Here is an 18649-nt window from a genome sequence, read left to right on the forward strand (position 1 = left end):
AAACTGAAAAGAAAGTTTTATCAAACTGCTATAAGATTAACAATATTATATGGTAGTAAATGTTAGATTTTAACAGAATAGCAAAAGTATAAAGTTGAAGTAGCAAAGAAGAGAATGTTAAGATAAATGTATAGACATACATGTAAAGACAATTCAAAATAAGCGCATGCGGGAAAAAGTGAGCACACACCTATTTAAAAAAAGATAGAAAATTGTTTAAAATAATTTGGATATATATAAAGAAGCTCACAGAAAGCACCTGTGAAGAGAATGAAATAGATAAGGATAGATGAATGCAAAAAAAACAAAACACTTTTAAAAATTATTGATCAAATTCTCTCAACATTTATAAAAATTAAATAAAAAATAAAACACAACGATATCATATAATCATTTTCATCTAAGAAAATAAGGTTTGTAATTGCCGTCAATGTAGTACCCACATAACAGCAACTAGCAGATGCTCAAACCTTTTTGCTCGGTTCGCAGCAAAAATTTCCAATAGAATTGTTACATCATGTCTTCCTTTTTTTGTCGTTTTTTTGGCCCCAAAAAACATTTCGCCGACTTTCATGTTGCTTCGTGATTAACATTGAAAAATCTCGTGGTTTTGTAAACAAGGTCCGAACTATTTAACTCGTCACTGAAAATAAGTACGTATTTCGAAAGAAATTGCTTGTACGGCAAAAGAAATTTTTTGTTCTTAGCTGAAGCAGGACGATTGGAATTAAATTCAAGCTTATGATAAAATGTGCAATAAAAGCCACAAATTTTACTAGCAACTCCGTGATCCCGAAAGTGTTTTCCATCGTGTATAGAATTAGAAAATAAATGACATGTAAATAAAGTCCTTACGGGTCCCCATATGCGGTTCGGAAAGTATAAACATCTAGAACATGAATCCCCAGATTATTCCAGGGAAAAAGCGTAGAAACTGAGTGTATTTGTTTCCTTGCTGAAAGGAAATAATCTCTTGATGTGTAACGTTTGTCTGACTGGCCACTATTCAGTCCAATGCGCGTCTAACATTTTTGCCATGAAAGCGTAGCGGTCAGCAGCCTCGTCAATCTGAGGATAGCAGGTTCAACTCGTCAAACTTAAGATAGAACAACAATACGGGAGAGAAAGTAAAGCCAACCTCGGAGTCATTAATTTGTTACCATTTTCTGCGTTGGTCGGCCTGCCCCATGTCCAGCCTTACATTCAATGCGACCTATTATAGGGTTTGTCTGGGGGCTTTTTTCTAGGCTCGTACAGAGAACATACTGCAGGGTCTGATGATAATACCATGTATTAAGAAAATCATGAGTTTGGCACGACTTTACAATTAACTTCTTTGAAGCTGGCAACATTACTTCAATAAAATGATAAGAACCAGATTAAGACTTACCGCCAGCAGCTTCAAAGAGTGCAATGGTACAACACGATCATCATGATCAGCTGTCAACAGCATGGTTGATGGGTACTGAATTGACTCATCAGGATACTCCTCCCATGGTCTCCGCACATTATGCAGTGGCGAGTACCTGAAATGCAGGGCTAAAGGATAAATACATACCTAAATCAAAGTGAAAAATGATAATTCATTTTGCATAATTCGGCTAAATGTCAAAAGCTCAGATATGGCACCGAGAGCAGTCGACTAGATGGATATTAGTTCAGTCATGTAACAAGATCTAGATATATCATGATAGAATAAACCTTACTTGATAAGCCAGTTAAACTCTTCCTCCTTGTCTGAGCAACCATAATCTGAGGTCCAAGCATGACCTGTAACAATAATACATCAATGCGTGACATGCATTGAAAAGAACTATCAGACACAACAGATCCAAACTAACCTATCGTGAACTTGTGAAATCGCAACATATCCATAACACCCACATGTGCCAGTGCGCAGCGAAAAAGATCAGGTCTCTGGATAGAGGGGAAAAACAAAACTAACATAAATGGAGGGCTCAATAACAGAGGCCTGCATAGGCTGAATGATGGTAGGATCCAAACCTAAAGGTTCCCAGGTGCAAATCCCGATGAATAGGATAACTGGGAAAAAGAGGGGAAGACAAAGCAAATGAATTATACCTGATTTATACAGGCCCCTACTAGAAGTCCACCATTGCTTCCACCTTCAATGCATAACTTATTGGGCTGGGTATAACCAGTTGATACAAGGTATTCAGCTGCAGAAATGAAGTCATCAAAACAATTCTGCTTTTTAGCAAGGGAGCCTGCTTTATGCCATTCCTCCCCATACTCTCCACCACCACGTATATTTGCTATGCAGAAAACAGCACCTAGATGTCTTGTAAGAACAATGCGACTTACACTAAAAGATGGAGTGAGACTGATGTTAAAACCACCATATCCATATAATAAACAAGGGTGTGAGCCATCCAAAACAATATTTTTCCTGGCAACAATGAAAATTGGGATCTTGGTACCATCCTTGCTGGGCACAAAGACCTGAAATGTGTGTGCACAGAACGTCAAAAATTTTAGGAGTGACAGCAAGGAGCAAATTTCATGAGATAGCCATGCCTCTATACAGAGAGAATAATTATATATTCAAGAACCTAATATTTGATGTGAAACTGCAAACAAAATAACAGCATTCATAAGCACCAATGAGGGCAATTTTTTACCTGGTTGACAAGAAACTCAGAGCGGTCAAACCCAGGAACAATAATTTCACGGAGAATCTTCATATGAGGAACCTCATTTTCCAAATTGCACTGATATATGATACCAGGAGTTAAAAAGCTAGTGAAGCCTATGAAAACCACATTATCTTCACGCCGTGCAGAAATTCCAAAAACTGTGCCTATGTCGATTGGTAATTGATGGTGCAAGGAGCCTGTTTTTAAGTCTCTCACTTGCAGAACATACTTCACATCACTCAAGTAGCTCACAATCATTTGGTTACCATTTACAGCACATGCTGACTCAAGTACATCTTTTTCAGATTCTGGGAGAACATCAGTCCATACAGTCGGTTCTTTCAAATCAACTCGAACTAGTTTATATTTTGAAGCATCTTTATTTGTCAAAAAAGTAAATACACTGTCATCATTTGCAATGGCTTGATACTGTGCATCAAAATTATCAACAAGCTTGACAAATGGGAGTAGGGCATTTTCATTTCGAAGACTCGCCAGCCCATCGGGAAGAGCAGTCATGTCACAGTAGTAAAGTTTGTTAACTGGATCACATCCTTCTTCAGTATAAAGAAGGGCATACTAAAGTGTCAACAAAGAAGAATGCTTCAGTCTCTCACAAAATTTGAGAATATACATATGTAATTGATATTGTGAGCTTTGTTACACTATTCTGCATAATGAAGGAAAATTCCAATCACACCTACCATCAAGGCTTCACTTCCAAAGCCATAATATTAACCAAGTAAGTAGCCATGCATTCAAATTGCACCTTTTAAATCATAGGGCTAAATAGTTGTTTTCTTAAAAGCATGTATAGTAGAACATAGATAGTGGAGCAACAATGTAGATTGCATAATTTCTATACAATCACGTGACTTAACAAAAACATCACAAAAGCACAAAAAATTTAGCTTTAAATTTTACTATTTAATGTCATATAAAAATATAGATAATGTCACATATGTCTAGAGCAACGGCAAATATAATGCACCTTTCCATCATCAGTAATACTTGCTCCAAACATATATTTAGGGTTTTCAGGATCTCTCCAGCAAAGGATATCTTCTGATTGATCAGTACCCAAAAAATGATAACAGAGCTCATGATAAAGGTTAGCATTCGTCTCAGTGCCAGCATCTACCACTTCTCCATCTCTACAGTGTAAGTTAACCATTGTTTGTCATCAATTCAATTTTTCAATGAAGGAAGCATGCAATAAATCTTACCAGCATCATCATGAATGAATTATGTACAAGATATTTAAAAAACAATACAAATTATATCATCCAGGAAAAAACAAATTCATCACCGTGATTGGCAATCAGATAGCAAGCAATTAGAATGACAAGCTCCTGTGTTGTACCTTCCCTAATTTTTATTTGCTAAATTCTCCCGCATTTTAACAGACAGAAGTGACAGTTAGAAGTTTCAAGCACACATCCAGTTTCCTACTTCCTGGAAAAGATGTGAGGAGAGGACATCACTTACTTGGGAGCTGGATAACGACTATAAAAGAAACCTTTGCTATCATGTGTCCAGCTTATAGAAGAAAACTTGACCTGAAAACATGGTATTAATATCTATAAATGGTTCAATTCTATACTCATCTCCCTTTCTATGGCGACAAACTGTGACACTCACCCAGGATAAAATATCAGGCTCAGCTTTCTTGTCCTCAATACGCATTACCTGTATTGTCACCCAATCGCTACCACTTGAACTAAGACCATAAGCCAAATACTTTGCATCCTCGCTCACCGAAAGTGTGTTTAATGAGACGGTTCCATCTTCACTGAGGACATTGGGATCAAGCAAAACGACTGGTTCTCCCTCCAAAGTATCCTGAAATGTTACAGAAGACCGTGACCATGAAATGGAAGAAGCTTAGAGTTAAACAGGAGGGGCCAAAAAAAAATGCCTTAATGACTAAGCCAGATGCACAAATAGACCATTAAACCTGAACATATAGGACGTCTTGTTGCTGAAGACCGGAATTATGGAAATAGAAGTACTTATTTGCTCGCCTAAAGGGAGGATTATAGCGAGGATGGTCAAAGAGTTTTGTGATCTTTTCACGAAGCTTCTCCCTAGCATCGCATAGCTGAAGCACGGAATCCGTCAATTCAACCTGCTTCTGTACAAACTCTTTTACTTCTTCCGCGTCAGGATCCTCAAGCCTGTACAAAGAACATATAACTTGACGATATTTACCATAGCATCTTCAAACAAATGTACATAAATCACAAATACTAGCGAGCTCAATCTCTATCGGAAGTAAATAAATGAAACTAGAGGAACATGTATATCATTCTCAATGTATCTTAGATAGTTTTGTTGCGAAACACTCAAGGACATAGAAGCTTCATAAAACGATCAACAAATTGAGCAAAAGAGGTGTAAATATTACGCAGGTACCATCTATAAGGATCGGCAATCCTAACGCCATGGAAGTCATCGATGATAGACTCGTCTCTAGGAGCAATAGGATAATGCAGAGGCTCGTCTAGGGCACAGAAGGAGCCCATTCTAGGGCCTGACGACGACAAAGTGTAAGCAGAGAAAAACAGGGGAAGATGAGATTTGAATAACGGCGAACGCTGACCGGGCGTGCGTCTGCAGGGTGTCCAGGAATGAAGGCGGCAGAAGCTAAATGCAGCGAGATTTTGAGTGCGCCGAGCAATTCGTGGAATCGCGAAAAAAGTTGGTGAACTCACAATCTCGCGCGCGTGGCGAGCATATGAGAGCATCATTACTTCATTTTGGAGTCGCTTTGGCCCACACGAGTCCCTGAATGGAGTCGTTCCTTGAACAACGTCATATTTGGATGTCGTCATTTTGACTCCATCATGGCCTCTGCAGCCTTGACAATGAGACGAAGATAGGGTTGTAAACGGAGGTCCTCAACTCGCGTCAAAAAAATCCCTGTTTTTGTTTTTTCAACGATAAAAGTGAAAAGTCACCCCTAAACTGCACTTTCTCCATTTCAAGAAAAAGAAAATCACATAATTTAAAAAATTAATTTAATTATAATAATTATATTTAAAAATAAAAAATAAATTAAAATGTCATATATTAATTAATATAAATATATATTAATTATTTTTTGTTAATATAAATTGTGAAGGATGATTTAAAAAATATATAATAAATATTTATTGAAATATGTAATTTAATTTATAAAAAAATAAAAATCAAAAGTGATAATTTTTTAACAATAAAATATAGATGGAGTATGTTACGAAATATTGAGTATTTTAAATTTATTTTTAATATAATATTTTTTTAATTTTTAAAATCGTAACCCCTACATTTAATTAACTTACCATTATTTAACTAAAAAATTATAGAAAATGATCTCCAAATTACAAAATAGGATCAATAAAATTTTCTTGACCCCCTTTTTTGTAATCTTTTTGTCTTTGCCTATAATTTGAGTCTTTTGTTAAAATTTTTTATCTTTTTATAATTTTTAAAAAATTTTATGGTGTGTTTGGATCAATGAAGATTTAGATTTGAATCAAATCCCTCATTTGGATACATAAAAAATTATGAATTTCAAATTATAATTTTAAATTTTCTCTAAACTTTATTCATTTAAAATTCTACTCACTTCAAACATATTGGACCCATTTATTTAAGATTTAAAAAAAAGTAATTTTCAAATAGTTTAAAGATTTTATAAAAAGAGATTTATTTTGTGGAGATTTTATACAACAATAAAAAAAGTAATTATTAGTTGGTTATTTTTAAATTTTATGATATATTCCTTAATTTTTATTTTATAAAAATGATTTATTATATTATTTTAAAATGTTATAATATATTTACATATCCCACCTTTTTAAAACACTCTCTCTTATATATCTCATTAGATTATTTTCAAAAACTACTCAAAATAATTTTTTAAAATAATCAAAAATTTTTCTTCCATTAAAAAATGTAAAGCATTTGTTGAGAAGTTGGATGTTAAAAAAATATAAGACATTTTTAATCTTTTGATGTGTAATTATTTTTTTTTCAAAAGTGTCTTTATTGATAAATGAGTTTATATTTATTAAGCATTTAATAGGGATAAATATGAAAAGATAATGTTAGTTTAAAAACAATAACTACTTTAATGAGTTAAAATTTGATTAAAATTACTTTATATTTTTTAACGGGAGGTATAATTTTTTTATTCTAATTATTTTCAAAACTTTAAACAAATGTAATAAAAACTCATAAAATAGCTTTTAAAAAAAATGAGTGATTTCTTCTTGAAATAAGCTAAAACAAACCGACTCATTGTTCCCTTCGTGTTTTCACTATTAATATATTATGACTTTCCTATTTCTTCTCATATCTTTTCACTTCTTATCGATTAAAAAATAAAAATAAACTAATCATTTTAAATTTCTTATATTCATTTCGAATTTCAATTCATCTCTTTTTATCATTTGAAAATTTTTAAACCAGCCAAAAAAAAATTTTAAATGTATTGATTTCAAACATGAGAAAATCTAAAATCCAAATACAAATTCATCAATTCAAATACTATCTAATATTATTTTTTAGTTAACCAACTATCAGAGTTAACTTTTATTAATATTTAATGATAAGAGTTGGATTGCATTATTTTCAAAAATTGAAGGGGAGCATTATAATAAAAATAAATTTAGGATCCCGAATATTCTTGAACACATAGTTTAAAAGTTAATTTATTGTTCTGCCTTTTTTTAAGCCTAGTTTAAAATGAATAAATGATCGAGTTTAGAACTAGGTTCAAAAGCTCAAATAATATTTTAAGGAATAGTAAAAATTTTTGTCTTTCGATTATCAATTTGGTCCTTTATATTTAATTTTTATCAATTGAGTTTATTATATTTTTTTAAATTATCATGTGTGTCCTTTAAATTTTAAAATATAAAATGACTCCTAAAATAATTTAATGTGTAAAATATAGTAATAACTGAACATGTATAGTAGATAAATAAGAATAAAATAACTTTCAAAGTAATTTAATTTTGATCAATATAATCTCTTACATTGTGTTTTGTTTTCTTTTTTCTTTTTAAAATTTAGAGTTTATTTTTTGCTACCTATGAATGATTATACTTATTTTTATTAATTTACATTGCTGCCATCAATATTATGTTATCCGTGTCAACAAATTATAATAGTATAATTTTATTTTTAAATGTTAAGCATCAAATTGATAATCAAAATAAATTTAAAAAAGTAAATTGATAAAAATTAAACTCAAGAAACTAAATTGATATATGAAACAAAATTAATAAAAAAAGTTACATTATCTCTATTTTTAATGTTACATTTATATTATTATAAAAAAAGAATATTGAAATGTTTGTGCAAATTTAAACTTATGTCTGAATTCAATTAAATCGAATGAGCAAATCATGTCAATGTGATAGGAAAATCAATTACGAAACATTCTTACATTTTTAAGTATTTCCATATTCTATAAACAATATATCTCCAATATTTAATTTTGTAAAATAATTAATATCTCAAACTATTTAAACATTTATTTGTCGTTGAAATTTCTCAAACACATAAATATACATAAAATTCAAAATTGTACGTTTAAATCTTCTGAGAATTTTTTATTGGTATGGGTAATTGTTTAGTGTATTCCACTGTAGTAGCATTTTCCATTGCATTCCAGACTTTAGGTTTTTTAGTACGTTTGAAAATTGAAAAAAGAAACAAATACTGGTTTAAATAAATAGCTCAGTTGTATTGTAACACCTAAACTCTTTCCCCTCTAGTTTTATTTGTAAAATAAAGAGGCGGATTTTTTTTTTTACAAGGAGAAATGATAAAAAAAATCTCCTTAAAATATACAAATAATAATAAAAACTCACAAAATATAATAATTCTTCTCCAAGTCCCATGGGACCTTTCTAATATAAAATTCTGTCTTGAAATAACTATAATATCTTCAATTTAAAATAAAAAGAAATGGATTGGCAGTTACAAAAGTTTGCAACGCAAAACCGTTATTCACGATTCCATTTTGGTCACTGTATGATTAAAATAGTCACTACTTAAATTAAAATCATCCATAATATTTACAATAATTAGACTTTAGTGATTAACAAAATTTGCAAGGGAAGTTATAATTACCTATTTTATTTTAGTCATTATCAAAAAAAAGTAATTATTATTTAAATCAAAATAATCATTGATATATACAACACTTTGACTTCAATGATTAAAAAAATTACAAAGCAAAACTTGTCACATGCTATCCCATTTAATTATTGTCGAAAAAAAGTAATCATTATTTAAATTAAAATAGTCACTAATATTTTAAATTGGGATCATTATAGTCATTTTATAAAAGATATTATAATGTTAGTGTTTGTAAAAAGACAACAAATTAAGGTGTGGTGTCACGAGACATGCCAGAGACATAGGGTCTCAAGAGAATAGAAGAACTTGACTTTTAATCAAACACGGGGAACTCAGGCTCCCTTACCACAGTTCACCAGCATGTGAAATGAGAAGTGAAGAACATTAATGTAGATGCCAAAAAATAGAGATGCATTAATTAAAGAAAAAGGATGGAAAGCTATGCCAACCATACAATAAAAAATAAAGACTAAAGCTACATAATAAAAAAAAAGTAACAAAGACAAAGTTTGAGATTGGTAGTTTGTTGATGATAATCCTTGTTGAGAGAGAGCTTATCTATTTATAGATGATCCTGGCTTGGTGCTCAAGCCCCATGATCGTCAGTTTCCTTGAATTTAGGAAGCACTTCCTCCATCATGTTCACTCATCATAGGTGATGGTTTTGACTTAATGGCTAAGACTTCATAAATATTCTTTTTTTCATATAATTATTTTAAAGTCAATTAAGTTAAGTTGTGTTAGAGCCTCCATGTTCACAATTTAGGTGCAAACAATGCTCCTCATATACAAACTGACCAGAGTCTTCATAAGCCAATTTTCTATGGATATATCTTGAAGGACCGGCTCATTCTTATTCTGATTAATGGTTGATCTAGTACTTTCTTAAAAGACACCCTTGTGATTGAGGATTAAAGACCATGTGGTTTAGTTAAGGATCAAGTTTCTCAAGGTTTAGGACCTTAAGAGCTGGTTTTAGAATTGACCTTTCGAGTTTTTAGACTTTAAGGACTAATTTTGTAAAACCTAGCTGTTACGAAGCCCCTATAGATAGAGTCTTTTAGGAGAAAGCTCTTGTAAAAAGGGCCCTTGTAAAACTTGCCTTTCTGACTTTGGCCCCTGCGATATCAGCCCTTATGGCTACGGCCCCTGTGGTTGTGGCCCTTATGACTTTGACCCCTCTAATCCTAACCCTTGTGCTTGTGGCCCCTATGGTATTGGCGCCTTGGTTGCAGCCCCTATGACTTCAGCCCTTGTGACTTCAACCCCTTTGGTGTTGGCTCCAATAGCTTCAGCCCCGATGACTTTAGCCCTTATGGCTCCAGCCTCTCTAGCATTGGCCTTAATGGCTTCGGCCCTTATAGCTCCTACCCCTCTAGTACTAGCCCCAATGGCTTTGGCCCCAATGACTTCAGCCCTTGTGGCACTAACCCCTCTGGTGCTGGCCCCGATGGCTTTGACTCAGATAATGCCAGCCCCAATAACTTTGGCCCTTGTGGCTTCGACCTTCTAGTACTAGCCCCAATGGCTCTGGCTCTTATGGCCGAACGGGCCTACTATTGAATTAGACCTGCCATTTATCTTTTAAGGGATGTTATAGCGGTCATTGTTATTGATCTTTTAGTCGAAAAGCACTTTGGGAGACTGCCCCCTTAGTCTATCTATTCTCTAAAGGTGCGAGCCAATCGGAGCTTGCTCCTGTAACGATTTAGACAACATAGCAGAGATGTTCCTTAGCCCCTCCTTCAGAGTTTACAATAGAGCTCTTTGCCTCTCGTTAGCTCGTACTTCACATTCTGCGTGTGCAGCCACGTTCTCTGAGTTGTAAAACTCAAGTCTATTCTTTACAATAACATATTGATCCTTATGTGTCCTAGGCATTTCTTTCACATGAGTCCCACTGGGTGTGCCAGAAATTGTTGTAAAAAAACAAACAATTATTGCATGGTGTCGTAAGGCATGTCAGAAACGCGGAGTCTCAAGAGGATGGAAGAACTTGGCTTCTAATCAAACCTGGGAAACCCAGGCTCCCTTACCACAGTTCACTCGCATGTGAAATGTGAAATGAAGAACACTGATGTAGATATAGAAAAGCAGAGATACATTAATTAAAGAAAAAGGTTAGCAAGCTATGCCGGCTGTACAACAAAAAATAAAGAATAAAGCTACATGATAAAAAGAAAAATAAAGTAACATATGTAAAGTCTGAGACTGATAGTTTGTTGATAATGATCCTTATTGAGAGAGAGCTCCTTTATTTATAGATAATCTTGGCTTGTGCTTAAGCCTCATGATCGTCAGTTTTCTTAAATTTAGAAAGCACTTCCTCCATCATGTTCACTCATCATGGGTTATGGTCTTGACTTAATGGATAAGACTTCATAAATATTCTTTTTTCATATAATTATTTTAAAGCCAATTAAGTTGAGTTAGGCCAGGGCCTCCATGTTCACAATTTAGGTGGAAACAATTAGAAAGGTCTTAAAAAACTTGAGAATAATTATCATATTTTGCAATATCTTATTGTTATTTGCATCTTTAAATAAAATTATGTCATTTTCCCAATTATAAGGTGTGTTACTAATTTATTATTATGAGTTTTTTCTTTTACTTTTATAGATATTTATGTATATTGCTGAAAATTCTTGTGAGTTTCCCACTCATTCCTTCACAAAAAGGATGAATTGAAAAACTTACTTGTTTTTTAAATATAATTAATGATTGTGAAAGAAACATGTTAAAAGCTATTTATAAATAGAATGGGAGGGAATGGATGCGTGATTTAGTTTAATTATTTAGGTAAACATAACTTTTAGTCCTTATACTTTGCTCGCGTTTTACTTTTGATCTCTATATTGTTTTTAGTGTTTTAGATCCTATATTTTTATTTTTTATTATTTTGAATCATTCTAAAGTCCCTATACTTTGCTCCTAGAGGGACTGAAAATAATGAAAAACAAGGTGTAAATATCTAAAACACTGAAAAAAAGTATAAGAACCAAAAACAAAATATAAATAAAATATAGGGACTAAAAGTTATGTTTACCTTAATTATTTTTTATAAACAAGTTAATTATTTCAAAGAGAATGGCAATAATCTATTTGATCAGTCTTTTTCATAAACCTTTCTACCAGCTAATACTTGATATTGACTTAATTGGGTTCTAAGTTTTGACAATTTCAAATCAACATAAAAAGGCCCAAGGCAAACACAAGGCCCGTATACAATCCAACAACCAAGCCTACAACTCAGTATACAAACCACTTGAGTAATAAGATTTATCAATTAAGATTTAAGCATAACTTTTATTAAATCAACCAAATAATAAAAAGTAGCAAAACATAGCTGAATGACTAGTTAATGGTGTTATCTTATTGGTCAAATTAGTTTGTTCTTATTTGTAAGTGCGTGGACGTGTTAGAGGAGCATGTTCTCAAAAAGTACAATAAACCTCACTTATAAATCAAACGATGAATTCCTGAAATCTTTCATAACATTTTCCTCAAATGCAAGTGTTTAAAAGTAAACAAAATAGAGAAATAAAAATTTAAAGGTACCTATAAACCTTAAGGGCAAAATTCAAGAGCAAGAGTAGCCCTTAAACCTAGAAGAAATATTAAAAATAAAGGAGACTCATGTGTGATAATGAGGAAGTTTAACTATTATTTTTTGTAAAGTTACTGTAAGACGTTGACTATCCAAATCATTTGGTAACTCTCCACCATGCTCTTTTTTTATTGGAAATTTTTCATTTAAGACCTCTTGACAACACTTAATAAAAAAACCCTTGAAATTATGAAACCTTTCAAGTAAAATTGAAATGTTGAGAAAAATGATAATATTAACTTTCTTTTAAATTTTTATTTTAGAAAACCTTTTAAGGTTCTCTTTTTCTTTGCTCCCTCTCATTCTTCCTCTAAATCTGTTTGCTTTAAAAAAATAAATAAATAAAAAAGAGTTTTTCTTGTCTCTCCATAAAGCTTTGGATGAACGTCTTTCTTTTTTCTTCTTCTACCCTTATAGAATCTAAGTAAAACTCTTTGGCCAAGCCTAAATGCAATTTAGTTCACATTTCTTAAAACAAGCTCATCTTGGATCTCCTCCATCAAAAAACCATAATCATGCATTCTTAAGTCTAACTTTAAAGGACTCAACTTTTACCTTACTCAACTTGATTTGGTGGAAAAAGAATCAGGCTACCCATAAGTCTTTAGATCTAACTCTTGAAAGGATTATTTCAAAACTAAATGCTTGTCTTCATGATAGAGATGCAATTTGGCATACAACCTGGGAAAAACCTTCGCTTTCCTTTATGAGTTTTGATTTCTTGAACTCTTCTTGCTTTGCATATGTATCAGCATGGCTGGACTCTGTAGTTTAGAAAAAAGAAATTATTTGGTCAAAATCTATGGTGCAGTATCATATGGTATTGTGGAACTATTCTTCAAATCTATCCTTACTTAGTCAAGTTTATGCAAAGCCATATGTAAATTCAACTTGTCTTGTGTTGTTTGAGTAGCACTCAATTGGATCTTTCTCTTTACAAGAAGAGATAGACAAAGGCTACTAGCTTGGACTAGATTAGTGGGTTTTAAGAGGTATTCTATCAGGACATGAGCTTTATGAGAAAGAGGAAATTCGTGGAGATGTAGTTATGCAAGATATTGGTTTCATGCTTTTGCTTCTTGAAAAAATGTTTTGTTTTATTTGCAATTTTGAAGCTTTCTTTACTTTCTCATTCTCTTTTCTTGTCTTTTCTTTTTTGATAAAACACAAAAAATTTAAGGCCACATCAACCTAACCCATTCAAAACTGTACAACCTTTCAAATTGAGCGCTCTAGCAAGATTTGAAAGTGCCCAAGAAATGCTATAAAAACCTATTAAAGCTTAAAGACCATGCTTGGCTAGTAAATCCACAGCTCTATTAGCCCCTCTATGAACATAAAGTAGACGAACCTCCTAGTCTCTTTGTAGAATCAACTGGGCTTCTCCAAAAATAGTGGCATCCACATGTTGAGAGTTACAACCAGTCTGAATAATCTCAGTGCTTCTATCAAATTTGACTCTAGTTCCACCATTCTATAACCTATGTCTCACGCAAGTTTCGGTCCATAAACACAAGCTTACAATTTTGCAATCAACTCATCCCCGGTATCCATTTTATAGTAAAAGCCACGTACAAACTCTCTATCATGATTGCGAATAAGACCACACAAGCGTTGGCATTTAACACTTATGAGTAAGTTCCATCTATATTCACCTTTACCCATCCACAATCCGGAGGTAACCAGATAGTATGAGCATTATTACTGGAACCAGAGAGCTTTCCATAAAACTCATGGAGGCTACGTAAGATGGCTCTCGAACTTGCAATAATAGAAGCATTACTCACTTATCGCTCATAAAAAATCCATTCATTTCTCATGTGCTAAAGTTTCTAGCAAACAATCGTAAAGAAAGAACTCCAATTTTCCTCTTTCTTCCACGTGCTTCTAGATAGATTCTATTTAATCCACTTTACAAGGGGAAGATGATCAAAGTTTACTAAGCATGTGAATGGACAATCAATCTCCAAGATTCCTCATACCTATATACTTGCAGAGAACATGCATGGAATCTTTGGTAACCCCTGCAAACTAAGCACATGCTCGGATTAACAATCCTACACTTATATCTAGCTTTATTAGTTAACACCACAAGCCAAAGAAAAGCTCTACATCTATGCGAAACTTTTAACTTTTAAATGTGGTCCCATAATGTTACTCTCGTGTTAGTACTTTGAATAATATTTTCATATACAGACTTCATAGAGAACAAACTACTTCTATCCCATTTCTATTTAACCTCTAACCCATTACCAATAACCTCCATACCTTCCTCAATCTTCTTTCATGTTTCTTTAATTCCAGCCCACATATTTGAAGCCCTCCTCTCAGGGTCAATCTTGGGTATAATGTTATCCTCATAACAATACTTATCTGTAACAACCCGTACCCAAAGAGAATCTCTCTTTATTATCATAGTCTAACCCAACCTCATAAGGAGGGAAATGTTTTAGTGTTTAGCATGTCTAAGATTGAGCTCTCCATTCTTCTTTGGCTTTTGCAACATCCCCCCAAGCAGCCAAAGGAATACGGCTATAATTCACAAAGCTTCCCCAAAGAAAGGATCAATTAAACTAGTTAAGGCGATCACAAGTGTTAATAGGGAGTAGAGCCATCTACACAACATAATAGGGCATGGTTGAAGTTATGCTTGAGATCAAAGTTGACTAACCTGCTAAAGAAAGAGAGTTTATCTTCCAACGTGTCAATCGTTTCTTAACCTTCTCCACAACTTCCTCAAAAGTATCATTCTTCACTCGAGAGTAATGAAGAGAAACCCCCAAGTAATTACCAAGATTCTTAGTTTAAGTAAACCCCAAAAACTCATCAATCTTGCTATGCCTACTGTTACTAACATTGCTAGAATAGAAAATTTTGGTCTTGGTAATATTCACTTTTAGACCCGAACTCTCACAAAAAGCAATGATACATTGGTTAATAATCTCAGCTTGATGAGAAGTAGCCTCTGAAAAAATAAGAATATTATCAGCAAAAAATAAATGTGATAAAGGAGGCCCATTTTTTGTAAGCCTAATCAAGTTCCAATCCCCTAACTCCATATATTTCTAAACCAAATAGGCAAGTTTTTCCATGTTGATAACAAATAGGTAAGGAGATAAAGGATCACCTTGTCTAACTCCTCTTGATGAAGAGAAGTAATTTGCTTTATCTCTATTTCAAATTAATTGCAGTTTAGCAGAAGAAACGCTGCTTAGAATGAGTTTTATAATATTGTTAGGAAGCTTAAGTTCATGTAAGTAATTAACCAAGAATTCCCGTTAACCTAATCATAAGCCTTTTTCAAGTCAATCTGTATCACCATAAAACCTTTCTTGCCTCTCATAGTATGCATTGAGTGAATCGCCTCTTAGGCAATGATGATATTATCTATATTATGTCTTCTCAAGATGAAACTGCATTGGTTCGGTGAGATTGCTTCAGAAAGAAAAGACTTAATCCTGTTGGTAATAACTTTCTTAATAGCTTTATAAATCACATTACACAAACTAATCAGTCTTAGGTTCTTCAAAGTTTTTGAGGGGTCTTTCTTTGAAATGATAACTAGCAGAGTTGTATTGATACCTTAAATCCATTTTGGGTTAGCAAAGATATTTTTAATAAACTGAACAACACACTTACCCATTGTAGGCCACTGGTGCTAGTAGAAAAAGCATTGAGCCCATCTGGCCCTAGTGATTTTAAAAGCCCTCATACTAAAATAGCCTATTTGATTTCATCCTCTGTGACTTCACGACCACACCATCTTAGCTAAGAATCATGAATCTTCAAAAAAGTAACATCACAGTAAAGGATTATACATGCTTTTAAATATTTATTTCTACCATTATATTATATTTTGCTTGGGAACTAAACTTTTAAGAAAATTTTAGAGAGTTTAGAGAAGAATTTCCTCAATGACCTATTGGAATAACAAACAACTTTATGTAAGGAAATGAGGAAATTTAATATAGGCAATGAACAACTCATTTTACTATAATCACAACACTTGAAGTAAAATCAAGATTTAGTAGTAATGCAAACAACTTCTGTAAACATTGAACAATTTCATGTGGTGAAATAAACAATATGGGTAATGACACAAACAACCCTTATAGGTTAATGAATAACTCATTGTAAAGAAATGAACAACCCGTTTTACTATGACTACAACATGAAATAAAATTAAGATTTAGCAATGGCAAAAACAATTTCTTTAGTTCAATGAACAACTTCAGTATGGTAATAAATAATTCATTTTATCATGATTGCAATATTTAGATTAAAATCAAGATTTGGTAATGGCACAAATAACTCTTGTTGGCCAATGAACAACTTCACGTAGGGAAATAAACAACTTCAATAGATAATAAGAGGGGACGAGGGACAGTGAAGTAATTTTACTTTACATTTTAATTTTATTTCAGAACCCCTAGTTTGAATTGAATTCTCAAAATTTAAAGGGCCTCCTTTTTTTATTAAAATATTTGTACTTGGAAAAGATTTTTCCACCGTCTCTAGGTGCTTAAATCTAAGTGTTTCATTTTTAAATGAAATATGAGGCCTCGTTTGCTTCATAGGAATTTAGGCTTAAGTAAAAAAGTAAAAAGAGGAGGAAAGAGAAACTTCTCTTGTTTGGTTAGGAGGAATTTAGCTTATTGATAATCAATTTCAATAAAGAGAATGGAAATTAGGTTCCAAGCCTGTGTTCTCTTGACCCAAATACCCACTTGTCATTCTTCAATTTTCTAGTACCCCTCTTCTTCGACTTTCTTCTTGATCTACCAACCAAGTGTCCTCATCATCCATTGGCACTCCTCATTGTCGCCCTCATCATTGTCTTTTATGGAGAGCACTATGACTGTTGCGAAGTGGGATTGGCTGTGGGGTTAGGTTTGTGTGTTTGGGGGTCGAAGAAGAAGAAGAAGATTGTGGACAAAGCTAAGGGTTTTGGGTTTGAATAGGTCTAGAATTAAAGAATAAGATCTATGACCATTAAAGCTATAGGGTTTGGGTTAAAGTTTGAAGTCTAGGTTTCAAGAAGAATATGCCTAAGGCCTGGTTTAGTGATTGGTTTGAAGAAGAAGAATACATTAACTTTCTCAAGATTTAAGAATTAATACATTATTTCTTGCTTTTATTGCATGATTTTAAAATTGTTGATTGATTAAAAGTTTACATGATTTTACAGTCTTTATTGTTGATTCTGTGTTAAGTAGCCGTCGATGCTCGGAAGGAAGAGGGCAAAAATAGTGTGAAAGTGAATGAGGATAGTATTGTCTTTTTCTAATTTAAAATTAATTTAATGAATATAATTAAAAAATTCCACCCACTTTTTTTTTGGTTTATACCAAACTTTTCTAGATCCTGTTCTTTTTCATTTTCCATTTCAATTTTAATTTTATTTCAATTTCATTTCTATCAAAATGATTATAGCAAAGCAAACAAGGCTTGATAGAGTGCACCATTGGAAAAACAAGTAATCGAGAAATAAGATAAAAGGTAAAAATATGATAGAGTGCTCAGCTCTATAACGTGTATAAAGTTGGTAATTTTGACCAAAACCCAACGAGTTAGCCTGAATTCGATTGAAAAAAAGTCATATTCTGACTTAACTACATGAGTTTTTTTTTTAAAAAAAGTATAATAATTTAAGCCTGAGTTGAATAAATCTAATCCATCCACTGGCTTTACTTGTCATGGTCTGAGCACTCATGCAACTTGTTTTTGATAAAAAAAAAAGACAATTTTTTTCATTATTATCATAATATTAGTGCTCCTGTAATTAGAACACGGAAATTGACTTCAAATTGAAATGTAGTAAATTCATCGTAACTTTAAAAGTTTAAACGGAAAAAAGTTTCTCTTGCATCAGGGTAAACTGTAATGTAACTAATATATTGATTGACGCGCGCGTGACAAAATCAACGTCTAAACAATAAGCATAAACTTTAAATCCTCTTGTTAATCACCTCCTGAGTCGCGCTCATTTACAGTTCTACGCCAAAGGGTTCGTTCCTGCTCAAGAAATAAATCGAAGGGGGAGGAGTAACCGAGTAAGCATATCAATCCGAACCAAGGCAACTAGACTAGACAACGGGAAGAGTTTCAGTTATTAAAAAAAAAAAAAAAGGAAAACAGAGAGAGAGAGAGAGAGAGAGAGAGAGAGAGGCTGAAAAGTGAGGTAGAAAGGTGAAGATGAGGCAATAAAGACTAAGGACAGCAGTGGGGACTGGGGACTGGCTCCCAAGTA

The 18649-nt window shown here is 32.9% G+C and overlaps 1 protein-coding gene across 2 annotated transcripts; it reads right to left on the minus strand.

Moving 5' to 3' along the window:
• Window positions 1-739: 739 nt before the first annotated feature.
• LOC129303120 (uncharacterized) lies at window positions 740-5523 on the minus strand. 2 transcript variants are annotated; one of them, XM_054942188.1, is made up of 12 exons: window positions 5073-5523; window positions 4615-4834; window positions 4299-4499; window positions 4146-4216; window positions 3649-3811; window positions 2643-3236; window positions 2083-2463; window positions 1842-1917; window positions 1707-1770; window positions 1391-1526; window positions 1161-1274; window positions 740-1068 (listed from the first exon to the last, which is right to left on the minus strand). In XM_054942188.1, the coding sequence occupies exons 1-12, from the start codon at window positions 5489-5491 to the stop codon at window positions 1003-1005; spliced, it is 2505 nt and encodes an 834-aa protein (XP_054798163.1). In that variant the 5' UTR covers window positions 5492-5523; the 3' UTR covers window positions 740-1002. The 2 variants fall into 2 exon arrangements, 1 of the variants encoding a protein (XP_054798163.1); XR_008591430.1 differs by lacking the exons at window positions 740-1068; window positions 1842-1917.
• Window positions 5524-18649: the final 13126 nt, after the last annotated feature.

The sequence above is a fragment of the Prosopis cineraria genome, unplaced genomic scaffold (genome assembly GCF_029017545.1).
Source record: "Prosopis cineraria cultivar Desert tree isolate PC_DT_omini unplaced genomic scaffold, ASM2901754v1 PC2, whole genome shotgun sequence".
Taxonomy (NCBI): Eukaryota; Viridiplantae; Streptophyta; class Magnoliopsida; order Fabales; family Fabaceae; genus Prosopis; species Prosopis cineraria.

Bases quoted from the DNA above. Each gene is read 5' to 3' on its own strand.
- LOC129303120 (XM_054942188.1), bottom strand. From the start codon at position 5,491: ATGACGACATCCAAATATGACGTTGTTCAAGGAACGACTCCATTCAGG. The intron at 4,217-4,298 runs GTGAGTGTCACA...CCATGTTTTCAG, and splicing joins AGCCTGATATTTTATCCTGG to GTCAAGTTTTCTTCTATAAG. The intron at 1,275-1,390 runs GTAAGTCTTAAT...TATTATCATCAG, and splicing joins ACTCTTTGAAGCTGCTGGCG to ACCCTGCAGTATGTTCTCTG.